Source organism: Balaenoptera acutorostrata, chromosome 17, assembly GCF_949987535.1.
Source record: "Balaenoptera acutorostrata chromosome 17, mBalAcu1.1, whole genome shotgun sequence".
In the NCBI taxonomy this organism is placed as follows: Eukaryota; Metazoa; Chordata; class Mammalia; order Artiodactyla; family Balaenopteridae; genus Balaenoptera; species Balaenoptera acutorostrata.
In genome coordinates this window covers 65,902,302-65,929,567 of record NC_080080.1, presented here as the reverse complement: position 1 = coordinate 65,929,567, position 27,266 = coordinate 65,902,302, and the positions used below count along the sequence as shown (strand labels likewise).

Genomic DNA, 27,266 nt, shown 5'->3' with positions numbered 1-27,266 from the left:
CAGTAACAAAATCATAGTAGGGGACTTTAACACCCCACTTTCACCAATGGACAGATCATCCAAAATGAAAATAAATAAGGACACACAAGCTTTAAATGATACATTAAACAAGATGGACTTAATTGATATTTATAGGACATTCCATCCAAAAACAACAGAGTACACATTCTTCTCAGGTGCTCATGGAACATTCTCCAGGATAGAGCATATCATGGGTCACAAATCAAGCCATGGTAAATTTAAAAAAATTGAAATCATATCAAGTATCTTTTCTGACCACAATGCTATGAGACTAGATATCAATTACAGGAAAAAATCTGTAAGAAATACAAACACATGGAGTCTAAACAACACACTACTTAATAACCAAGAGATCACTGAAGAAATCAAAGAGGAAATCAAAAAATACCTAGAAACAAATGACAATGAAAACACAACGACCCAAAACCTATGGGATGCAGCAAAAGCAGTTCTAAGATGGAAGTTGATAGCTTTACAAGCCTACCTTAAGAAACAAGAAACATCTCAAATAAACAACCTAACCTTACACCTAAAGCAATTAGAGAAAGAAGAACAAAAAAACCCCAAAGTTAGCAGAAGGAAAGAAATCATAAAGATCAGATCAGAAATAAATGAAAAAGAAATGAAGGAAACGATAGCAAAGATCAATAAAACTAAAAGCTGGCTCTTTGAGAAGATAAACAAAATTGATAAACCATTAGCCAGACTTATCAAGAAAAAAACTGAGAAGACTCAAATCAATAGAATCAGAAATGAAAGAGGAGAAGTAACAACTGACACTGCAGAAATACAAAGGATCATGAGAGATTACTACAAGCAACTGTATGCCAATAAAATGGACAACCTGGAAGAAATGGACAAATTCTTAGAAATGTACAACCTACCGAGACTGAACCAGGAAGAAATAGAAAATATGAACAGACCAATCACAAGCACTGAAATTGAAACTGTGATTAAAAATCTTCCAACAAACAAAAGCCCAGGACTTAATGGCTTCACAGGCAAATTCTATCAAACATTTAAAGAAGAGCTAACACCCATCCTTCTCAAACTCTTCCAAAATATAGCAGAGGGAGGAACATTCCCAAACTCATTCTATGAGGCCACCATCACTCTGATACCAAAACCAGACAAAGATGTCACAAAGAAAGAAAACTAAAGGCTAATATCACTGATGAACATAGATGCAAAAATCCTCAACAAAATACTAGCAAACAGAATCCAACAGCACATTAAAAGGATCATACACTATGATCAAGTGGGGTTTATCCCAGGAATGCAAGGATTCTTCAATATATGCAAAGCAATCAACGTGATACACCGTATTAACAAATTGAAGGAGAAAAACCATATGATCATCTCAATAGATGCAGAGAAAGGTTTTGACAAAATTCAACACCCATTTATGATAAAAACCCTCCAGAAAGTAGGCATAGAGGGAATTTTCCTCAACATAATAAAGGCCATATATGACAAACCCACAGCCAACATCGTCCTCAATGGTGAAAAACTGAAACCATTTCCACTAAGATCAGGAACAAGACAAGGTTGCCCACTCTCACCCGCTATTATTCAACATAGTTTTGGAAGTTTTAGCCACAGTAATTAGAGAAGAAAAAGAAATAAAAGGAATCCAAACTGGAAAAGAAGAAGTAAAGCTGTCACTGTTTGCAGATGACATGATACTATACATAGAGAATCCTAAAGATGCTACCAGAAAACTACTAGAGCTAATCAATGAATTGGTAAAGTAGTAGGATACAAAATTAATGCACAGAAATCTCTTGCATTCCTATACACTAATGATGAAAAATCTGAAAGTGGAATTAAGAAAACACTCTCATTTACCATTGCAACAAAAAGAATAAAATATCTAGGAATAAACCTACCTAAGGAGACAAAAGACCTGTATGCAGAAAATTATAAGACACTGATGAAAGAAATTAAAGATGATACAAATAGATGAAGAGATATACCATGTTCTTGGATTGGAAGAATCAACATTGTGAAAATGACTCTACTACACAAAGCAATCTACAGATTCAATGCAATCCCTATCAAACTACCACTGGCATTTTTCACAGAACTAGAACAAAAAATTTCACAATTTGTATGGAAACACATGAGACCCGAAATAGCGAAAGCAATCTTGAGAAAGAAAAACGGAGCAGGAGGAATCAGGCTCCCTGACTTCAGACTACACTACAAAGCTACAGTAATCAAGACAGTATGGTACTGGCACAAAAACAGAAACATAGACCAATGGAACAAGATAGAAAGCCCAGAGATAATCCCACGCACATATGGTCACCTTATCTTTGATAAAGGAGGCAAGAATATACAGTGGAGAAAAGACAGCCTCTTCAATAAGTGGGGCTGGGAAAAGTGGACAGCTACATGTAAAAGAATGAAATTAGAACACTCCCAAACACCATACACAAAAATAAACTCAAAATGGAGTAAAGATCTAAATGTAAGGCTAGACACCATCAAACTCTTAGAGGAAAACATAGGCAGAACACTCTCTGACATAAATCACAGCAAGATCCTTTTTGACCCACCTCCTAGAGAAATGGAAATAAAAACAAAAATAAACAAATGGGACCTAATGAAACTTAAAAGCTTTTGCAGAGCAAAGGAAACCATAAACAAGACGAAAAGACAACCCTCAGAATGGGAGAAAATATTTGCAAATGAAGCAACTGACAAAGGATTAATCTCCAAAACATACAAGCAACTCATGCAGCTCAATATCAAAAAAACAAACAACCCAATCCAAAAATGGGCAGAAGACCTAAATAGACATTTTTCCAAAGAATATATACAGATTGCCAACAAACACATGAAAGAATGCTCAACATCATTAATCATTAGAGAAATGCAAATCAAAACTACAGTGAGATATCATCTCACACCGGTCAGAATGGCCATCATCAAAAAATCTACAAACAATAAATGCTGGAGAGGGTGTGGAGAAAAGGGAACACTCTTGCACTGTTGGTGGGAATGTAAATTGATACAGCCACTATGGAGAACAGTATGGAGGTTCCTTAAAAAAATAAAAATAGAACTACCATATGACCAAGCAATCCCACTGCTGGGCATATACCCTGAGAAAACCATAATTCGAAAAGAGTCATGTACGAAAATGTTCATTGCAGCTGTATTTACAATAGCCAGGACATGGAAGCAACCTAAATGTCCATCAACAGATGAATGGATAAAGAAGATGTGGCACATATATACAATGGAATATTACTCAGCCATAAAATGGAACGAAACTGAGTTATTTGTAGTGAGGTGGATGGACCTAGAGACTGTCATACAGAGCGAAGTAAGTCAAAGAGAAAAACAAATACCATATGCTAACACATATATATAGAATCTAAAAAAAAAGAAAAAGTAAATGGTCAGAAGAACCTAGGGGCAAGAAGGGAATAAAGATGCAGACCTACTAGAGAATGGACTTGAGGACATGGGGAGGGGGAAGGGTAAGCTGGGACAAAGTGAGAGAGTGGCATGGACATATATACACTACCAAACGTAAAAGAGATAGCTAGTGGGAAGCACCTGCATGGCAGAGGGAGATCAGCTCTGTGCTTTGTGACCACCTAGAGGGGTTGGATAGGGAGGGTGGTAGGGAGGGAGATGCAAGAGGGAAGAGATATGGGGACATATGTATATGTATAACTGATTTACTTTGTTATAAAGCAGAAACTAACACACCATTGTAAAGCAATTATACTCTAATAAAGATGTTTAAAAAAATAAAAGAAAAGAAAAGTCTCTGTTTCCTAATGCAAATCTTATTTCTTTGTTCCTTCACAACATTTTCTCAGCTATTCTTAACCCTCAGCTTTACTTCTTCTTTTCCAATTTGGATTCCTTTTATTTCTTTTTCTTCTCTAATTACTGTGGCTAAAACTTCCAAAACTATGTTGAATAATAGTGTTGAGAGTGGGTAACCTTGTCTTGTTCCTGATCTTAGTGGAAATGGTTTCAGTTTTTCACCATTGAGGACGATGTTGGCTGTGGGTTTGTCATATATGGCCTTTATTATGTTGAAGAAAGTTCCCTCTATGCCTGTGTATGAATCTTAGAATCAGCTTGCCAATTTTTACCCCAAATTCACAACAAGTTGCATTATAAATGATACTAGAGGTATTTAGTAATTTTAGGAAATAAATAATAACATTAAGGTCCCATTCAATTTGTTCTAAATCTTTCCAGTCTAGAGATTTGTTACTCAAAGTGTGGCCTGCAGACCACTGACATCTTTGCACTACACTAGTAAAAGGAACTGTAGCCCAAAGAGCAAGCTTTCCTTTGAACCTCAAGATAAACTCCAAAGGTCACTGTCTATCAGAAAGACATTCCAGGATCATACATCAATATTAGGTTCCTCAGAATTGGACTGAACTGGTCCAAGAAATCTTCAGCCAATCCAAGTTGAATGTGTCTAGCTAGTCACCAGGCTAAGTACAGTTTTTGGTCAGGGAGATGGGTCTATTATCCTAAAATAATTCATTCTTATGCATATTTGTATATTAAAGCTCTATTCTAAATGTACATATTTTAACTATACCCGGATCACTAGGTTTCCAAATTGGTTAAACACTGGAATCACAAAGAGTTTTTAAAAATTCCTGAGACCCCTCCTCAGGAATTATGATGTAATCTGGCACATGAACTGACACTGGGATTTTATACACTCCTCACATGATTCCAATGTGCAGTAGTTTGAGAAATCTCTGGTGTAGAGGTTAATCTGTCTACTGAGTCTTTGTTTTATTTCAATATTTGTTTTTTGCATTTCTTGGGTTTCCAACTGGATCTTTTTCTCATCACCAATCTTTGATTCATAAATGCCAATTTGTTTTCCATAATCCATTATCTTAATATACCTACTTTTACATAACTGACCATTCCTTCCTTTAAATTTCTGAAAGTTTTAAATATCCTTATTTTAAAATTATTTGTAAATTGCCCAATTATTCCATTTCTTTGGAAGTAAATTATCCTTTTGTTGATTTCATTGTCATAATTTTATGTTTTCCTTTATGCTACGAAATTTTAATTTGCAAACTCATCCTACGTGGAAGTTCCTTGGAGTTCCCTTCTATTCATGCATAGTCCATTGTGGCTGGTGGTTTTGCTAATATGTACATTCACCACCACCACCCCCCCCATTTCCCAGGTTAGAACCAGATCTTATGTTGGTAGCTAGAGTTTCTTTTTCCCTGTGGGATATTGTAGATTTCTTGGTTCAGTTACCTATTGAGAATATCGCAGTTTTTTTCTGCCATTCCAGGCTTCCAGCTCTGCGTGTGTGTGTGTGTGTGTGTGTGTGTGTGTGTGTGTGTGTGTGTGTGTGAGAGAGAGAGAGAGAGAGAGAGACACAGAGAGACAGTGATAGAGACAGAGACAGAGAGACAGCAAAGGCTCATCTCAGTCACCTCCTTCTCTCACACAGGGTGCATTCAGTCCTTGTCTTCCCAAGGAATTGAACTCTCCGTCTACACTGCCTGTTTCCTGTCCTAGCAGCTAGTAAGCCTATAGCTTCAGATGCTTTTCTCTGATTTGTACTTCTGTTAAACTCAACAGAAATATTTATCTTCTTTTGAGCTTGGCAATCGTTCCCTAAAACTACATGTATGTTTTTTTTTTTTTTTTTTTTTTTTTTTTTTTTAAATTAATTTATTTATTTTTGTCTGTATTGGGTCTTCGGTTCGTGCGAGGGCTTTCTCCAGTTGCGGCAAGCGGGGGCCACTCTTCATCGCGGTGCGGGGACCGCTCTTCATCGCGGTGCGCGGGCCTTTCTCCATCGCGGCCCCTCCCGTTGAGGGGCACAGGCTCCAGACGCGCAGGCTCAGCAATTGTGGCTCACGGGCCCAGCTGCTCCGTGGCATGTGGGATCTTCCCAGACCAGGGCTCGAACCCGTGTCCCCTGCATTAGCAGGCAGATTCTCAACCACTGCGCCACCAGGGAAGCCCTACATGTATGTTTTGAGAGCATTTATGTGTAATTGTGGGGCTAAGTGGAAAGGGAAACAGGGTGGGAAAAGTGGACCATCCATATGTATCTGCTCCATTACCTCCACTGAGAAAGAGGATGAGACACACGTGAGGAACTGAAACAGATTAGACAGGGCTTGAAAAGCCATGTATGTTGACCTCCTGAGCATATAGGAAATGAATCTTGAGCCTATAGCCACTGGACTAAGAATTGATCCAGAATATTCCACTGGAGCTTTTATGCTATGAAAATCTATTTAACTTTCTACTTTGATTCCAGAGGAACATAGAGATTCCAGTTGAACCACAGGACCTTTGTTATCTCTGCTCTTTTCTTTCGAACTATAGAATCTCTGCTACCATAAGTGCTAACTTTGTCTTGCAGGGTATAGTTAAACATATGAATAGAAATCTGTATGCAGAATCATAGGTAGGAAACTTGCCTGTGAAGCAGTGTCTCGTGATTTCCATCCACCTGATTAACAATATCACTGCTGCCAGAGTAGGAAGATATCATCAGTTTAACAATCTCAGTGGCTCCCTGGGTAGCAGCAAAATGAAGGGCTGTGCACTTCCCTTTCTGTAGAGAGTTTTGATATTAGAGTCAATCAATATTTCATCCCAATTTAAGGATAAAACCTAAATTCACTTGTTTTTTTTTTCTCCCCAGGCCAACAAAATCAAGGAATATGGAATTTCAGATGGTGAATAGTAATTGGTTTCATCTATTGAAAAGCATCAATAGAAAAATCCTAGCTAGCAATTTTATTTCCTTGCAATCCAACAGTTCTTGACAGCTCTGACAGTACTCCTATCATCAGTGTATCTCTACTGTATCTGTATTTGTGTTTGCAACTGCTTTTGGTAGCTCTCAAAATTCTTTAGATAGATTAAAATTTGGGAGAGTTTCTTGTTTGGCTTCTACATGAATAGCAGGAAATAATATCTATCTAATTTAATCGTAAAAGAGCTGTAAAGCACTTTGGCAAATAATTCACGACAATTCTACAATAAAAGTATCAGGTGGAATTTGAACAACTACCTCCATCAGGTCCAACTCTGCACCGCTGTCCAGGCACATTTTAATCATTTCCAAGTCACCACTTTGAACTGCCATGTGCAGAGGGCTAGCTTTCCCATTGTTCAAAAAGTTAATGTGAGACAGTCTGCTATGCCCGTGTTCCTCACCTTTAGGAGAAAATAAAATTCAAGATAACAAATATTATAAAGAAATAAAAGGATTTTTTTTTAAAAAAGAAAGGACTTTCAGACTTACAGAAAAGCCCAGGTATAAATTATATTAAATATTTCTCAAATTAATAGCATCCACCAGAATAGGTTTCTTTACACTACATAATGGAGGAAAGTCTTTACTCACCAAACTTTAATATTATTTCCATGCATTTTTTGGCACCTGAAAATGCAGCCTGGTGAATAGGGAAGCATCCCCATTTATTTGATTTACATGGTTTAGCTCCTTTATTTAACTGGAAGAAAAGAAAGAACAATAGAAGTCAAATGACACAAGTTAAAGCCCAGATCACAAGAATGGGCAAGAATACGCGTCTCCCAGACCTTTTCACTACTCCGTGCCTATGTAAAACTACACAGAAAAGCTTCATATAATATGAAATCTAGGCAAGAAGGTAATTTTGGAACTAGGCTAAGATTCTGAACTACAGACACTTTATATTTTCTAACGATGAAGTAACAACATAGACACAAAAATATCAACGTGATCCCCCACCAAACTAAAGTGAACACATTTTTCAATGAAATTAAAGAGATTTTTTAAGACATTATCATGATTCCTCCTACAACCATTCTCAATTCCTTATACAAATAAAGTGATATTTCCCAGATTATTTTCCTTTCATTTGTGCAATTAACAAATGATTAGACCAGTACTCATGTTAAATTATGAAAATTAGACATTTTACTAATGAAAGTTCTCTACTAAAACGTTGTTAAAAGAACTGAATGGTATATTACCTTGACCTCTGAATCAACCATTTTCAACAATCATTTTCTACAGATCACTGGATTTCAGTTTTGTTTTAAGTACCTTTCATTATCACAAAACAAGAGGTTTTGAAAAAGCAAAAAAGTGTGAAGAAGCAAATACCACCTATAATCTCACTTTTAGGGAGAGAATTGTTTTACACTTTAGAAGACAATATTCTTTTGTCTTCTTTGCAAAAGTAATGTTTATGTGTATACTATATGATCGCACTGTTTAAAACGTATTTTACTTAATATTCTTAAATTATATGATTTTATCAAGTACATATTCCATTTGGGGGTACACAAAACTTTATATAATGAATCCCTATTATTAAATTTCCATTTTTTCTCAGTTTTCTCTGCTATATATAACACTGGTGTTAATATCAGTGATACCTTTAATTATCCCCTTGAGATGTATTCCAAGAATTGGAATTGGTGAGTCAAAAAGTATTCGCAGCAACAGTGAATGAAATTCCCCGACTCATTAAAATTTCTCTAACACTGTAAGTCAGTAAGGATTTTTCATCCTTCTAATTTAAGAGATTAAAAAAAATGATATCTCACTGTTTTAACATGTTTCTCTTTGATTACTAGAGAAATTAAATAAACTCTATGTGTCCCTTGCCAATTTTCTGTGGAGCACTGTCTTTTCCTTATAGATCTGTAAGAATACAGATAATTTTATAACCATTTAAAGATAAATAGCTCGATATAATCATACGCTTTGTTGACTCGAGTCAATCGATGGGTTATAATCTAACCTAATACTGAACTCTCCATACATTCCCTGGTAAGGCCAACATGGTATTACGTGTTACTTTTAATTATTTCAATGAATTAATTGCTAGTATGTTTAAGATTGCATCTATATTTGTATGTGAAATTGATCTACATTTTTTTGGTCGGGGGAGCTCTCAAGTTTGGAATTACTATTATGTCTGCTTCATATAATTAATCTGCATGGTTTCACTCTTGTGCTATAGGAAGGTTATCTGAAATGGAAACTTTTTCCTTGAAAGTTTGAAAGAACTTGTAAAATCTATAAAAGCATGTAATATTAGCTGGTTCCAGAGCTTTAATAATGCTTTTTTAAAATACTTTTAATGGTTCCCTACAGATCTTTAAATTTTAGTCACTTTACTTTCAGTTATTTATCCCTTAAGAAAAGCATTTTCAAATTTTTAGGATAGGATTGCATACTGATCTTTTGCCATTTTAAAATTCCCCATCATATTCAGTTAAATCCCTTTGCTATTTCTAATTTTGTTGATTTGTGCTTTAGCTTTTTCCATTGTGGTTAGACTTGCCAATACTATGTCTGTTTTATTATCTTTTTTGGAGAAAATAACTCGATTTATTGAATAATTCCAAAATTATTACTTTCTGTTTTCAACTTTATTATTCCTTTATTCCATTTTTCTTTTGGTTTATTTGGGGCCCGTTTTCTAAATTCTTTATTTGAGTATTAGTTACTTTATTTTTTATTCTCTTTTTGGTCCAATCATGACAGCTTATAAGAATATATATTTTTGTCCAAGTATACCTAGTAAATAGGTTAGAACACATTTGTAAATTGAAATATCCCACAGATACTCTGAAATTCTTTTATTTCATTTTATTTACTCTCTGGGATGGTGGAGAGGGAAAATCAAGTGCTAAAAATATAGAACCTGGCCTGAATAATGTATGAGTGATTGAGGAATATTTAAAAGAAAGCTATTTGATGGAACTCTGTCCCACACTCAGAAGGGTTACTCCGTGGAGCAGGACGCAGCCATGGTGACGGGTATCTCCAGAGTTTGACTGGACCGGCCCCAAGAAATCTCACGGGAGAGAAGCCTGGCTCTGCTTTTAGGGCTGTGGCTAAAGACCTTAGTCGTTATACCATTCAAGGTTCCCTTTCTGAGAACCCATGGCAGCAATTTCTTCTCATCTTGGGAACAGGTATGGCTGTGTTTCCCTTAGCCTTTATCTCAGGGCCCAACAATAAGTTTGCAAATGACTATATTCATCTTTCCTTTTACTATTCAGAAGCTCAGAGTCAAAAGTATGATCTACCTTTATGAACATACAGGCCATTATGCTTTGTATTTTGTATTCTAGCCTGACCACCAGCTTCACCTTAAATTTTCCTGTTGATATTTTCTTTTCACTTCGATCTTCTCACATTTTCTGTAATGCTTTCCTATTCGTCTTCGATAAGCAATCTCAGACTCATTTAAGATTGAAGGGGTGTGTACATATACCCAAACACATAGAACTATTTTTTTCTGACCTAGTGTCTACATTTTATATTTTGCTAAGAAGAGAAACTGAAAGTTGTTGTAAATAACAAAAATTCATGTTGTACTAAAGGATAAAGAAAACAGAAAAAAATGTGATTAAAGTACAAACCAAAAGCTGCACTGCTTCACTATTATCTGTGAAACATGCGATTATCAGAGCTGTGTTTCCATTTTCTCCTTCCAGATTAACATCAGTAGTGCGATGCTCAATCAAGACCTACATAAAAGAGGGGAATAATTGTTAAAAAGTTAACATGGACGTTTCCCAATAGGGTATTTGTCTTCCACTGGATTTTAAGCTCTAGGATGCCAGGGACCATGTCCTTAGTCATCTTTTTCATCACTCTCCCATGGAATCTGGCATGAAACCTTGTACATAGTGGGTACTATGTAAATTTCTCAAATAGATGAAATAATGGCAATTTCTACAGCATGTCAATTAAGGCAACATGGAGCTGTAGAACAGGAAATAGACTAAGAATTGTAGATACTAGTTAACATTGCTCACTGAATACCTCTCACTTGTATTAAGTGAGCTATATTAACTAATATCTACCAAAACTAAATTGGTGGAGCCATTTGGAACGTGCAGGTGGTAGAGGAGTGACGGACGTAAAGAAAGAGGAGAGAGAGAGAAAGAAGAGAGGGAGGGAGGGAGAGGCGAAGAGGGGAGGGAATGGTTTCCTTTTCCCATCTAGTCATTTTTCTTTTACCCAGATTGCAAGTATTTTGGGAAATGTCCATTAAAACTCCATTCTCTCCAGTAGAGAAAAGAAGAGTCTCATGTAACACAGGTATAGCTTAACTCAATCAATTCACACAGTCTGGAACAGAAACTTTGTCTCTAATGTAAAAACGAGCATTCCTGATAAAATGGTTAAGCGATTTTTCTGATGGAATTTAATTGAAGACCTGTTACCCCCTCACCTGGTTGACTTCAGGCTGATTATTGGCCAAGAATCTATAGATCTTGAATCAGTCTTCATTTTATATTAAATCTAACAAAAACTATCTTACATAAATGTCTCTCTCAAAAGAGAAATCTTTGAATTGGCCTACTAGAGGCCTTCTCTTTTGCAGCAAGTCTCTGATAAAACTATAACATGTGCTTGCACTTAAGCTGTTTAAGAAAGAATTTATTAAACATGCTGTTTCCAAAACACCTTGACTTACCAAAAAAAAGGCACACAGAGCCCCTTGTTAATAGAATGTGTCCTGATGTGAGTGTCAGCAAATGAATTAGGCTGACTAATTAGCTCTGCCCATTAAGGAAAATTACACTGAAATTTTAGGCCACAGGAATACACAGGGAGATTGCTGATGAAGGAAAATGAGAACACACGGTTCAGTCTATGGACTTGAAGCATCGCATTCTGTTCTTAACGAACTCTGGATTCACCTGTGAAATAATCCACCCAAGTCTATACGGAGAGGTTTTTATATCTTTGCCCTCTTAGAATCTTGGATCATAGATTTGGAGCATCTATTAGGGTGTTTCTGCTCACTGCCGTTAGCACGATCTTTCCTAAAGCTGTGTTAAGTTGTATGTGGCAGGGAGCCCAGAGAGAGCAACTAAACTGTGTGCCCACTTCAAGTTCAGTCATGACCAGGCAAGTCTGGAGGCTGGCAGGTGTGGCCTCTGGAAGTCCCCTGATGAGAATCCAGGAAGTCCCATGGGAGGCTCGAACTGGATACTTTGAGCTTAAGCCCCAAGAACTGAGGCCTGCAGGCTACTGAGAAGCAAGGCCAGCCCCTAACCCGCGGTCCAGTGTGCCCCAGGGAACACTATATACACCACTGGTATCTGTGTAAGAAATTGAGGTCACACATGGGTAGCAATTTTTTACTTTATAACCACAAGGCGGCAGTGGAAGGTTTGGAGGAAGGCTGGACAATGGAGATTGAAATTGGCAAGAGCTGGTGGAGGTACAGGCCTGACCCCTGGGTGTAACTGGGAGAGTCAGGCCCCCAGGACTGCTGTTTGCAAGCACACAGAGAGACACTCCTAAATTCCTCCTCCTTCTTCTCGGGTGAAGCAGAAGGGCTTGAAAATACTTTTCAATGAAGTGATGGTTGGTAAGACCAAGAAAAGGAGAGACAACTAATTTCAATTCCCTTATAACCCTATTTTTTTTCCTGTTCTGGTGTCACCCAGGAAAACCTGTTATATCCACCATCTAGATTATAAATCAGTTATGGGCTTATTTCTAGACTTTCTTCTCTATTTCGATGTGATACCTATCTTTCTGTATTTGTTAGCCTGAAGATTTCTGATTTCTAATTAACAACAGTCTTTCAACTGTTACCTGCCTTTGAATTCCCAAATCACACTTTTGGAGCCAAGATTAATTAAGTCAGTGGGCATTTGTTTCTGAAAAGAGCCTCAGAGGAAGCACAAGAGTTCACTGGGGAAACAAGCAGCATCTCTGGGGGTCCCTGCAGTCACTAGTGGCCCAACACAGACGACACTTAAGTAGCATCTGGCTCATGAATAATGTAGCCATTGGCAAAAACAGAGAGCCTGTTGACAAAGGCCTTTCCAGTAACCTCTGCAAGGGGCTGCCCTGACTCATCTTCTTAGGCACTGATACCTAAGCTCTCCCCTTCTCCTTCAGCCAAAACGCCTAGTTACTCATTTATTCATTCAAGAGCCAGCATTTATCAGCAGTGCTGAGGACTGGAGATGTTAGATTAATCACACACAGTCCTTCCTTCCAGGATACCCAGCCAGAAGGGGGGAAAAGCATGTGAACATTTGATTACCATACCCTGTACTAAGAATTACGGCAATGCTAAATACAAGGCACAAGGGGAGAGAGGAAAGGGGGCTCCCCTCACACCCTCTGTGTCTGGCTTAAAGGAGCCAAGGACTCAGGGGGCTGAGAGGAAGGTGTCTGGGCTAAGGGAGCATGGAGCTCATGGACACCCCTGAGATCTCACTGGTGTGGTGTGATCAACCGAATATTTTTGTCCTTCAAAATTCATATATTGAAATCCTAATCCCCCATGTGGTACTAAGAGATGGGGCATTTGGGAGGTGATTAGGTCATGAGAGCGGAGCCCTCACAAATGGGATCAGTGCCCTTGTAAAAGAAACCCCAGAAAGTTCTCTTGCCCCTTCCACGACGTGAGGACACAGAGAGACAAAGGCCATCTATGAACCAGGAATCAAGCCCTCACCAGACACCAGATCTGCCAGTGCCTTGATCTTGGACAATGCAGCTTCCACAACTGTGAGAAATGACTGTTGTTTAAGACACCCAGTCTCCAGTTCTCTGTGATAGCAGCCCGAACTGACTAAGACAGGTCACAAGCACCACAGCCAAGTCATCATTCGCAACATTGCTTCTATAGGAAAACTTACTGTAAGGTCCAAATTGCCTACCTAAGAAATGAATTTCTGGAACAAGATCTGCTTGTAAATTGCATTCCTCTTTAAGTCAGCATGTGTGTTTTCTAGTGTGTCTGAGACCCTGAGATGTAGTTTAAAAGCCATGACCTAAACCATACCCTTTAGGCATTTACCAAGGTTTCCTCTATTTGACCAAACCCACTCTCTTGAAAAAAATAAGAAGAAATTTCCCAATAGTATTATTGTCTTCTGCAAAGACATGCCATCCACTAAGGCATGCCATTCACTTTCACAAAAACAGTAACTCATAATGATGCTTTCTGTCTTCACTGAGGCACCCATCACCTTCTTCCTTTTAATCATTCAATTGGCCAGGTAAAAGCAGTAAAGCCTTGACTTGCAAAACATAAAGATGAGAAAAAAATTCCTAATTCTTGCTTTCACCACCTAACTCTTATGCGCTAATTAGGCAAGTTATTTAATTCTCTCTCTACCTCAGTTTCCTCAGCTGTGAAATGGGGGTAATAATAGTCTTACTTTATAGATTTTTTTTAAATGAGGAGGATTTAAAAAACTAAAACACGGAAAGCTCTTAAACACAGAAAAACTCTGGTAGCTGATACATAAGAACTGGTCAATGAAGACTGTTGTTGTTATTATTCTCATCGTCATCATCATCAGCACCACTATCGTCAGTTGGTCAGAAGAAAAGCCAACGTTAAAATCAATACATTCCGTTGGCCCTGGCAGCTGAGGTTGGCCTTCTGGAGCAGGCAGACACAGCTGGACGTGGGTCCCGGCCCACGCTACGATGGTCGGTACCTGGGTAGCCGCCTGCAGCCTTACCTTCATCACGTTGTTATATAAACCCTGCACAGCCACGTGCAGGGGGGCCATCATGTCGCAGTTTCGGAGGTTTGGATTGGCTCCTTTGCGAAGAAGAAACTTAACACTTTCCACCTGGTTTTTTTCTGCAGCCCAGTGCAGAGGGGTATTTCCATAATCATCCATCACATTCAGTACTAGAAAAAGACACGAAAACGTGGGTTAGATTTTGCTTGGACCGTACTCACTGCCTACTGCACGCCTATTCACTGCAAAGCTCAGGGCCAAGTGCCATTGTAGCAGGCTGCTCCTTCTTTAGGAAAAATAAAAAGATAGCTTCAGTTCTCAAAAACATCTAACGGACACCTTTGGGAATGCACCTACATATGGCACTGACTTTGTCAAGTGAGTTAGCTGTCGATCTATAGACTCCATAAGAAATAGGTCTTCCTATCACGTGTTTTTATCTTTGGTATGAATTTGGGAATGGTTATAAAGCAATGAGCTTATATAAAAGCAATACCTCTACGCCAGGCACTGTACTAAGTTCCACACAACCATTATTTTATTCAACCCTCCAACAGCCCACAAGGAACTGTGACTGTTTTTCAGAAAGATGAAGCCTAGAGAGGTTCACAATCCTGCCAACGTTACACAGCTAGTAAGGAGCTCTGTAAGCTGACTGACCTCTTAGAAACTCAGTTTTCTCATATTCAAATTTGGTGAAAGAAAGGAAGGATGGAAGGAAGGAAGGAAGGAAGGAAGGAAGGAGGGGGGAGGGAGGGAGGACGGGAAAAAGATATGTATACCTTGCAATGTTCTTGGAAGAAGAATATCAAATCATGTCCTTAAAGATCTTAGTGGAGTGTTCTGCCCATAGGCAATGGTTCAAAAAATGTTAATGAGAAAAAAGACACACCACAAATAAACACAAGACTGGAATTAGAGTTTGAGCCCCTTGATGCCACACATGGTTTCCACATATTTCTACAATACAATACATTGTACTATTTACCCTGTGAGCTCAGCATGCCCTTTGATACTTTAGGGTTTTTTCTATATCTGTTCTAAAATAGACTGCTTTATCAACCATTGTAATTGGTGGTAGGATATTTTTATGTCTGAAGAAGGGGGAAAAGTGCTCATTCATAAATATGACTTGGGGACCATCTATTGTGCAATACCTGGAACCATGCTGCAACCACGTTTCCCATTTCTCTCCTTTTTAAAATTTCTCTCCCCACTATCTTCTTTCATTCATCCTAGTGCCTCATTCTCAACCCCACACACACACACACACACACACACACACACACACACACTGACATACACACATCTCTTGACCATTTGGTCTGATCAAGACAAAGCACTCCACTCAGCATTTCATTCAGCACCAAACTTAATTAACCTGGGGCCTAAACTTACGAAGTCCCATTCACCAATTAAATAACTTGAATTTGTCTTTTACCTCCATCACTTTTCAGAAATCATTTTTACAAGGGTTGGGTAGGCCTTCTAAACAGCAAGGTTGTTGTGATCTTCTTCCTATGTGACCTCTTTGTGGCACCTGGTCCTTCTAACTCAGCTCTCCCTTGGCTCATGTGTCATCAATCTCTTCTCCATCACAGTCTTCACCATAATTTTGCTGGCTTTTCCTCTGCCCTCTGACCCTGAACGTTGGTGTTCTACCTCTAGCCACCTTTGTTGGCAATCTTATGGTCTCCTAAAGGCTTGTCATGCATTTCCACCACTTGAGCTACTTCCTATGCAATGAGGGCCCTGCGGGGGTTATTCCTTTCCTCCTGTATTTCTAGTCTACTAGACACAAGATACTAGGCTCCAAGTCTACTGAATGTTTCCAAGGGGATGTCCCCTGGGACTTTTAAACTCAGTATGACCCAAACCATTAACACCTCACACTCTTACACTCACTTTTCTTCTGTTTTCTTATATGCCTTCTCTTCTGGATGGCTAGACTGTTAACCTAATTCCTAAATTAAGAATCTCAAAGTCAGTCCAACTCCTGGCCACTTACTCCTCATATTCCGTCTTTACCAAGCACTGTCTACTCTACACGCAAAATAGCTCCTGAATCTCTCCCTTTCTCCTTATTCTAATCTCAAAACCCTGGTGGATGCTCATCTTCTCTTTACTACTAAAATAGCTTTTTAACTGAGCTTGCACTTCTAATCTATCTTCCATAATATTGACAGAATTACCTAAAACAATAAAGGTCTTATCACACCACCTCACTGCTTAAATCTCTGTGGCATCCCCCTTCCTTATCAAGCACAGTTGAGTTTCTCAAACAAGGCTGGGCGTACGAGGCTGGGGAGGATGTTACGTCTCCTTGGAGTCTCAATTTTATTCCACGATAAGCAATTTAAGTATACAATGACCTCAGTGAAAATGGTATACAAGAATACATGAAACGTACATGAATTTTTATGATCTATCATCAAAATGCAAAGAAAATCTGCACCTGCAGGGGGCTGTCCCCGATCTCTGCACTATCCTCTGCAGAATTTCAGTGGAAAAGATTGAGGGGCACTGGCCTGGAGGGAACAGCGCACTCCTGAGTGACATATTCAGGCCCTTTATAATCTGGAACTAACCTATCCTCCAGAATCACTTTATTCCGCTCTTGCTAATGAGTCTAACGGGATGATGGATTTACGGAGTACTCGTTGTAACGTTCTGCTACCTTCACAAGAGGATTCATTGACGATCATCTCCATCAGACCCACTTGACCTTCTTCTGCAGCATGGTGCAAAGGGGAGGCATTCACATCATCACAGTTTTTTAATCTCTTTTGTTTCTTTACAGAGTTTTGTAAACCGCACGCACTTCCCTCAAAAACCACCTGGAAGTATATACAAAATTGTTACCTTAAATAAGCATATGTAAAACTTAATATAAGTTAATCGTTAAAAGATTATCATCCAACCTACTGTACGGTACAGGAAACTCTGCTCCATATTCTGCAATAACCTAAATGGGAAAAGAATTTGAAAAAGAATAGATACATGTATATGTATAACTGAATCACTTTGCTGTACACCTGAAACTAACACAGCATTGTAAATCAACTATACTCCAATATAAAATAAAAATTTAAAAAAACCAAAAAACAAACAAACGAAAAAGACTATCATCCAAAACTATTTCTCATGCTTATGATAAAGTCAATATTTTTTTCTGGAGAACACAAAATGCTTAGGCATATAGAAAGTGACAGCAAATGCTCATTGGTAAGTACATTAAATAAATAATTCAATTTTTCTGATCCTATACCTGTATATGTTGTAGAAATAAAGGCCTCAAGAAGAGTTTGGAAGTAAGTGTAAGGGATGCGAGCTGAGAAAAAAATCAGTAGAGTGAAAACATAGAGGCATTTTCTCTGCCAGATGAGAAATGTACTAAAACTGCAGCATGAGGGATTCTGGTTAGACAAAAAGATTTTCTTGAATTCAAGGATTAAGTGCAGGAAGTTAAATTACTGTCCTCTCTTTGGCCTTCGTGCTGACAGTCGATTCCCATCCCACGTGTCCTTAGATAACAGAGCTAGAATCATATTAATGAATCATCACGTTAGGTCACTTGGTCAGTGATCTAGAATAGCTGCCCACTCTCCTCCAGGAATGAACGATCCCTCCTCTTTTGACCACTCCTCTTTGCACCAGGTTCATTCCTCATTGTTCTCTGCATGCAGGAAGGGCTAGCATTACTGTGTACTTACTCAGAGCCAGAGATCAGGACACTGAGAGGTAACACTGTTTGCCCAAAGGCACACAGTAAGGGGAAAGGTCAGAATTTGAACGGGAGGTGCTCGGAATACATATCTTGGCTGACTGATGAACGCCAAAAACCCCACATACAGTAGAAACTGAAGCTGAAGGCAAAACCCCATCCTAGAATGAACTGTGTGATAGAATAAGGTTCCAGAGCATAAGAATGGACTTTGCAGAGCAGGCTTCATAACTTTTGGGCGTTGTTGGCTGTTGTCACTGGCCTGTAGCAGTGTAATTCCCAACAGATGCTCACTTCCACTGATGTCAGGGGAGAAGCAAGAAATTTCTAGAACATCTTATTTTTCTCTAAGATTTTTTTCTTCATGCTCTTTATATTCTTTAGTATAACTGCACTGAACATGATTAATCATGGGTGACATTACATTTCTTCCTTGTGAAATTCCGAGGTGCTGACATTCTGTTTTTGATTCATCCTCACAAGACGTGACACCTTCCCAAACAGGACTTTTTCTTGAAAAGCTCATTGCCTAAACAGAATAAACTTACCAAAACTCAAATAACTCTCTAAACACCATTTTATTTAATGTTATTAATGTTACTATAGCAAAAAAAATTTCATAAAAGCCTTAATGTCAAAAACTTGCTTCTATTATCTTGCCTTGCATTATTATTACACTTTTATAAATGCTTTGGATCAAAAATTGTGTTCTGTTCCTCCTAAAATTAACAATGCATCCTCTCTTAATAACTATATTAATTGACAATCTAGTTCCCTATTCAACTACTTGAAAATTTTAAATGTCTGTTTTACATAGAAAATTAAGAATTTTCAAAATCATTAATTATAGTCACATTTAATTATACTTCAATTGACTGACACGATTCTTATTCAAAGTTGCTTATAGAAGTCCTGCCTATATTTGAAAGTGAATATTTAGCTATTAGCAATAAATATAAATGACAGACTTTATTTTTTTGCCAATATATTTACATTGTTTAGATATAATGGTATCATTGATCACATGCCAGTTCAGAGATGCCAGAAATGGCATCAAATTCGGTATTTTGATATTTGGTTGCTGAAGGCAAAGCGAATTGCAGATTTTGGCCGCTAACTGAGGCTGAAGCCAAACTCGGGCCTGTCCCCGAATTGCACACCAGTGTCCAGCTCTCCCAGCACCAGGCTGTGCTGCGGGTTCCTATCGGGCTTAGCCTGAGCTTCTCCAGGCTTCCACCTGAATGAAGAGCATCCATCTCCCTTTCCTTGCTTCCCAACGACCTACAGCCCCCCTCAACCCTCCCTCCTCCTCCAGGCCTTCAGAGAGCAACTCATGCCATCCTGTACCCCAGCCCTGCACTCTCTCACTGGTGCAGAGCAGAGTTTTCCAGAGGCCACAAGATGTGTGGTGACATCACACCTCTGACAGTCACTGGGATAAGTGCCATGTAGTCCCATGTTTAAAACACTTTCCCCACTTTGATTTCTAATATGGCAAATATCGGCAGCTCTAACCCAAAGACAAGGAGTGTTTGGGATCCTCAAGATTGTTTGTTAAAAGGGGTTCTGAGACCAAAAAAGGTCTGAGAAACTATCTCTAGTATTTTCCTCACACTGTCTATACTAGATGTGTACTAGACATTTATATGCTTATTCTACATGATACTTTCATATATGTAAATAAATTTTCCAGAAAGAGAGAAGGAAGGAAGGAAGGAAGGAATGGGAACCCAGAGCTCTTACACAACAGCAGTTGAGGCGATATTGGCAACACACTAGAACTTTCCTGAACTACTTATTTAAAAATCAATGGGAAAAATTAAGGGAACTTCATTAATATATACACTAAAATTATTTCTCAATATTCCTTTCAGCTTTACAAATATGTGACCAAATAATACATTTGTCTGAATTTTTTCCAAAGCTATTTCTTAAGCAAATAGCTCATCACATAGGCCAAAAGCAAAATGTTCTACAAGACAGTAGCTTTTCATAGAACCCACTGGAAAATGACTACTTTCTGAAAATGTGAAAACTTCCCCCAAACAAATGATCCAAGTTCTTGCTTTAATTCTGCCTTTGACTGGGACTGGTCACATTTGATACATGATAATATATGTGTCCAAAACCCTAATTTGTTATTTTAAAGATAACAGGAATGTTTCTCACTATTAAAATTAAAAAGCTATCATGAAATAAAATGAAGTCTTAAAGTACTTAATGTATTTTCAAATAGCTAATAAAATATTGAGCATATTAGAATTCATTCAGTAAATATCAGGTTGAAATAAAACAAACTCTCTTACAATTCTGAACATTGGATTTTGCTCTGTTATCACAGAATAGTACCTAAGAAATCACTCTTCAGTGATAGTCCCTTACATAGAGATGTGTCACTTTTCAACCACAAAATTCTGTATAAGCTACATACAGCTTTAGCGAATACAGGTTATAACAGTGTGTTTCCAACCATTTCCAAATTTACGCATATTCAGTAATAAATTTAAAATGAGCTTCTCACAGAAAGAGCTTCTCACCCTATCAAAGGAAGTGCTTACCTAAATCCATTTGGAAGTATTGTAGCACCTGAATTTGATGTGTTCTTCCAGTGACAATAAAGGGATTCTATCGTCTACCCGACAGTGCCAGAAAGAGCAATTTACGGGTCTGCTCAGTGATGTGCTGTCAACACAAACCCAGTTACACGCTCTTGACGGCAAGGACTGGGTTCAGAGGCTCACAAGGCACTGCTGAGTTCACAATGACAGCAGAGCATCTAAATATTCTATACAAGCTCATCAGGTGTGCTAAGCAGTCTGAATTCAGTTCATTTTTTTTTTAAATTTATTTATTTTATTTTTGGCTGCACTGGGTCTTTGTTGCTGCGCGCGGGCTTTCTCTAGTTGCGGCGAGCGGGGCTACTCTTGGTTGCGGTGCGCGGGCTTCTCATTGCGGTGGCTTCTCTTGTTGAGGAGCACAGGCTCTAGGCACGCGGGCTTCAGTAGTTGTGGCACGCGGGCTCAGCAGTTGTGGCTCACGGGCTTAGTTGCTACACGGCATGTGGGATCTTCCCGGACCAGGGCTCGAACCCGTGCCCCCGGAATTGACAGGCGGATTCTTAACCACCGCGCCGCCAGGGAAGCCCTCATGACATGTTAAGCTAGGCTTTGAAGAGATTTCTTTAAAGAAAGTTCTGAAAGTAAGTCAAGGATGCCATGTAGACAGGTTATCTATTCAGTCAATATAGTTTTCTACTGTCATAAGGTCACTTCAGATTCTTTCGGATTCTGAACTATATGACTAGATATAGAACATAACAGACCAGATCGCGTTTACAGAAGCTAATTCTGAGTCCTTTAAATTGGAGATCTCAAATACATCTGTTTTAGGTTGCTTTAATGAAATACGTATAATGGGTTAACGGCAAAAAGGAGGGAAACTATATATTACAATGAGAGATTTTAACAAATGAGAGATTATAACTATGAGAAATTATAACAAATGAAAGACCAAATGCTAAAGTGTTAACTCCCTTGAAAGAAAGTCATTGGAAAAGCTTATAGGCATCAGTCAGATGGTTCATTTTCCACATTTCTAATCCTGTCAGGTTTCTGCCATCCTTTGATTTTGCCAGTATTCCTGAGATAGTGTGTGTACTGGGGAAAATATGATAATTTCTTCTTAATGAGGAAATCCTTAGAGTTCAGAACTCTCCAGAGTGTTATATGTATTGATTTGTAACTAGTCTCACAGCTGAGATTTCTACAGGATGATCTGGAGTTAGGTAATAAAATAATATATATAAATCCCTCAATCTACAAGCTCGACTGTGGTTTCTAAAAGCCTTAAATAACGTAAATGCCTCGACTGGACTTAGGCAAGAAAACTAAATAAAGACAAACAAAAACATGATGAAAAATAAGTTTGAGACTTTGTGTTGCAGAATTCCTTCACTAATATCTCCAGAAAACAAAACCCACATCGGTAAGCAAAGAAAGTATTTCCAGCGTGATTTTCAAAATTTAAAAATTTCTTCCTGTCCCTTAATATTAATTCCAAAGACACTCTCCTAGTGTTTGATATTCACTTGTAACCTCAGTTCTTTTTATTAAGCCAAAAGACCATAGTTAATAGACTAATACTAAGGAGGAGGAAAAAAAGTCAGTGTTTAATCTGGACGTGCAAATAGACTCACCTTGGGAGGCCTGGTTTGTTGCTTTATGTGATTTACTACACATGCCTGCTCACACATGATTAAAAACACTGTCAATTCATGTAACCTATTTAGAGGGCAATGTGGCGATTTCTACCAAAATTAAAGCTGTACATAACTCTTGATCTTACTAGGACTTTAACATGTTCACTAAGGTACTGTCGACAGACAGAGGAAGCCACATCTACACTCACTGACGCTCAACCACATGTGTAATAGCAAAACAAAACAAACACCACCTAAGTTTACACGTGCAGGACTGGTAAAATAAAGCATGACACATTCATACAAGGGAATATTATAAAGCTGCTAAAAAGCGTGAGGTACATCTCCAGGTGCTGATTTTAAAAGTATTCTGAAATATATTCCATGAGTAAATCAAAGTGCAAATTTCTGTGGCTTCATACTTTGTAAATAAAAAAGAGATATCAACGTGTGTGTATCTGTATGAGCCTTTTATCCCTCCTGGAAAGTACATAAGGACATGTTAACAGGGTTCCACCGTGCAGAGGGATTTGTGCTGGGGGTTAGAGAGAACTTTTAATTCTATTTTAACGTTTAAAAAGAGATTCTTCCTCCTGCTGACAACGTGAGGAAATCCAGGCGCGAGTGTTCTCAGTGTCCACAGCCTCCGCCCTCGGATCGCGCCATCAGGCGGCAGGGGGCGCTGGTGCCGCCTTTTGGGCAGAGCGGCCGGAAATCGCAAAAGAAACAGAAGCCCCATCCTAGCCCTTGGGACCTCCGGAAGACCACCTACCCAGTTTCGAAGGGTCTCCTCCCCCAAAGCCCCTTCCGACTGCCCCACCCCTGGAGGAGCCCGCGGGTCCTGCCATTCCCTGCAGCACTTCACTGGTAAGTGCTCGTTTCTCTGTTTCACTCCACGAGACAAGCATATGCTTCTGAACCCCCAAACACCCCGTGAATAGCTGGCTCTCCGACTGCCAGATACAACCATCTAGCTGTTTGGTTCTAAATAAAATCTATAAAAAGGTCAAGCGGAACAGCACACGCTCCAAAATTGTCCTGATTTTAGGCAACTGCCTGATTCTGCCGAATGCTAAGGATACTTTGGGGGTAGGTCTCCCCAGAATGCAGCTGCCCATTACGAGCAAGAGCAGGGTGAACAAGCAAACAGAAAGGACAAAGCAGGCACCGGGCGGGCGCCTTTTAATAACTCGGTCCATCGCCCCCCCCGCCCCCTTCCTGAGAAGGTCCTGTCTTGGAAGGCACGCACACCCCGAAGCAGGCAGCCCTTACCTCGCCCGGTCCTCCCATCCTGGGGCTGCGGGCTAGGAAACTTCGAGTCGAGGAGGGCAAAGTTAGGAAAAGCCGACCCCCGCCCGGACTTCGCGTCCCGACCGCCGACGGCCCGGGTACCTTAAAGTCCTTGGAGTCGTCCATGTGGTCCTCCACGCCCAGGTAGACGACGCCCCGGCGCTCCTTCTTCTCCCCCGGGCGCAGCATCTTCCTCAGGCTGCGCCTCACTGACCACACCCCGGACGCCCCCTGCGGCAGCTGCTCCCCACGGGCGCCGGCACCTGGGGCGAGAGAGCGCGGGAGCAGTGAGCGGGCGCCGGGCGCGGAGGCGGCCGTGGGGTCGCGCGCGCGCGCCGCCGGGGTCGAGTACGGGTCCCGACCCGGGTAAGCGCCCGAGCTCCGAGCTCTTTTGCGCCCGGCGGTCCCCGGGAGCAAAGAGGTTTGCTGTGCGTGAGGCCGAGAGAACTTCTGGCAGGCGTTGTCCGGCTCAGGCTGCTTGTAGGGCGGGAAGCAGGAGCGGGGCAGGGAGGGGTGAAGACGCGGCCATCGTGTCCACGCGCGGCCACCGGGCGGCCGCGCCACGTGTGTCCTGGGACCCGCAGCTTTGGGCGGACAGCGCGACTTGCCCGTCCAGGCTGCAGCTGCGGAGCGCACCCTTGAGTCCCCTGAGTCTAGGGATCAGGTCAGGGTGGGTCGCGCGAATCTGGAATCTTTTATGATAAAAACCCTAAGAGCCCCCGTCCTGTCGCGCAGTCAGAGAGAAAGAAAGGCGCCGGGCACGGGAACAAGGGAGAGAATGACGGGGTACGCTGGGAAGATTTTTATTTAAAAAAATTCTTTTTCCAGCTAAAAGCCACTGGGCCTCAGTTTCCCGTTTCCGCATCATTGTAGAAGGCTCTTGGATTTGGAGCTAAGGTTTTTAGAAAAACTTATCTTTCCAAAAGAAAAGGGGAGTGATTAAATCTTAGCACCGGGTTGAGAGATTAGATGAAGCCCCTTTGAACCTCTGGTCCCATTTCCTGTGCATAACAATACTAATCCCCTCAGGGATTGGTGTTTCAGCATGGCTAATAAAATGACTCTTAGATTAAACAAAAAGTCATGACTGGTGTCTGCTTGTTTACCCTCGGCTCTGTTTGAAAGGCTTGTCTTCATGGGCCAGTGCTGAGTTTATTAATCCACAGCATTAGTGTAATTGTGGAGTGGAAGGCGTCTGCTCTCTGAGAGTGGCTAGTTCCATCCACATCTACCTACAGATAATAGAGCCTCCGTGACTTTTGCCACTGTGTTTCTGCCACAAGGTTAGAAAGCTTAAAAAACTTCATTCTGTTGTGTATAAAATGGATGACTAATAAGAACCTGCTGTATAAAAAAATAAATTAAATTTAAAAATAAAAAAAAAACCTTCATTCTGAAGCTGATTACTCTGCATAGGCTGGAATTTAGCTGTGACAGTCTTTTGACCGTCTGTGTGCTCTTTTAAGGCTCTGGATTGTCATAATAACCTGTAATCTCCAGCATCTGACATAAGAACCTGTGGATCCACGACCTGGCAGAGATCAGGCACTAAATAAAGGTTTGTGGACTGCCTGCTCTATGGGTTACACTGGGCTGAACTTAAGGGCAGGTGAAGTAGCATGATGATATTGTGGAACTATGGAAAGGTTCCCCCCCATATCTTCCAGTAGTGATGGCAGGTTGCCATCAATTCCACCCTTTGAATGGAATTCCTTGGAAGGGTAATATTGAAGAAGTTATCACTGGTCATTGACCCGTGAATGTGGACTTTTGAAAGACTGGTGAAGGATACAGCATTCAACTTCACCACCTGCACAGTTTTCCCATCAGCATCTGTGTTCAGGGAGTACAGAACTGGGATCGGCTGCATACCTTACTGTCATTTAGTTGAAGGTGGTAATGTATTTGGGAAAACCAATAAAGAATCAGAGGAACGGGGAAAGAGAATAACCTTGAGTCACTGTTGTCTGCCTGACGTTTTACATACATGAAGCCCTCATTTTTAAAAGGAAATGCCTCATAGGAATATTAAGACTTTTTGTTTGTGATAGTCAATTATGTTGATCAATTGCTTTTCTCCTTACTCTTAGCTGAAAGGGATCACTAAGACAAAAAGAGAATTAAAAGCAGGGTGTTTTGGGGTCATTTTGGAAGCTGGGCAGAGGGCATGTCGTGGTGGTAAGCGTCAGCCGGCTGAGCTGGCCTTAGAGAGGCATGTGGGCCCAGGGAACTCCAGCATCAGTGGAGGTGCTGGCAGGAGGGTCACAGGAGGCTAACACTCCCCCTTACCCGCCCCGCCGCCTCCCCCCACGGCATGCTCTCCTCGCCCCCCTGCACCGCGCTGCCCATCGTAGGCAAGTCTTCCAGCTTCTGGGACAGACCCCTCTGATGCCAGGGGGAAAACTATAGTTGCCTGGCCCTTGCTCCACCTGCCGGCTCTCCATCCTTAACCCTGTGCCCAGCTCTTGGCTCTTGCTGTCTGTTTGGAAGCCCGGCGCCCGCCGATTCCCTACTCCAAGCACCCAGAAGACCTTCCTGGATTATGGCCTTAATCTTGGTCCTGAACCATGGCTCTTGAGAGAGACCCGGGAGAAGATGAGTCCCTCTTCTACTGAGAAACACATTGAAATGTTGGACACTGTGGACTTGAGTGGCAATGCAGTGTGAGAGGAATCTGGAGACATCCCAGGGTAGATTCTGGCTCCCACGGAGCTGGGAACAGGAGCTGGATCCTCTCAGTAACACAGCTGCCTGGAGTACTGAGACCTGGAGAGGAAGCCACGCCAGCATTCAGAGCAAAAAGCAGGGGTTCAAACCCTGGGGGTGTGGGAGCAGAGGTGGGGTCCCGGAGCTGCATGGGAGACGGGAGTCAGCTCAGTGTGCATGGTCAGAAGACTTCATCCACGTCCCAGCCACCGAGCTGAGCCAATGGCCACCAGTAGCTTTAGACTGAAAGCTGGAAGCTAGAGCAAGCAGGGAGCTTAGAGCACATACAGAGTAACTCAGAAAGGTGACAGCACTTGTCCAGGGCCACACAGCTGGAGGTGGCAGAGCCAGGGCGAGATCCAGTCCTCTGAGCTCCAGGGAACGCCTTTTCTGTTAAAACCTCCACCTCACCCGCGACATCCGGGTCCATTCTGACCTTGGGTTGAAAGGGACACTGAAATCGCCCCAGCCAACCATACAGGAAGATAAAATGGGATTCCAGAGGTATTTGAGCTCCATATTAAAAAAAAAAAAAAAAAAAGTCACTGGCTTAAGCTGCCAGCTCAGCATCTCTGCATTCTTGCTTCTGTGCCCCATTTTTATCCCCCAAATCATGTATTCTTTTAATTAGTCCTCTAGTGTTTTAACACTGAAAAATAAAGATGGCTGGTGTTAAGAGATCTGATTTTTTCTCCCTGCTTTCTGCTTGTGAAAACAAAGATTGAAATATTATTTAATTTTTCCTTTTATCTTTGGCCGGACTTGTTCATTTCAGGCACTTTTTAGGCAGTGTCCTCTCAAGACCTCTCATTCCCA

The 27,266-nt window shown here is 40.6% G+C and overlaps 1 protein-coding gene across 1 annotated transcript in view; it reads right to left on the bottom strand.

Moving 5' to 3' along the window:
• Positions 1–26,880, bottom strand: part of TRPA1 (transient receptor potential cation channel subfamily A member 1) — a 59,214-nt gene extending 32,334 nt beyond the window's left edge. The window contains exons 1-8 of the mRNA XM_007185124.2: positions 26,739–26,880; positions 23,847–24,397; positions 17,210–17,369; positions 14,527–14,702; positions 10,438–10,545; positions 7,415–7,523; positions 7,079–7,224; positions 6,480–6,616 (exon numbers count right to left, since the gene is read on the bottom strand). Coding sequence (XP_007185186.2) covers positions 6,480–6,616; positions 7,079–7,224; positions 7,415–7,523; positions 10,438–10,545; positions 14,527–14,702; positions 17,210–17,369; positions 23,847–24,397; positions 26,739–26,880 — 1,529 coding nt within the window. The remainder of the gene's footprint in view (positions 1–6,479; positions 6,617–7,078; positions 7,225–7,414; positions 7,524–10,437; positions 10,546–14,526; positions 14,703–17,209; positions 17,370–23,846; positions 24,398–26,738) is intronic.
• Between the last annotated feature and the right edge of the window lie 386 nt (positions 26,881–27,266).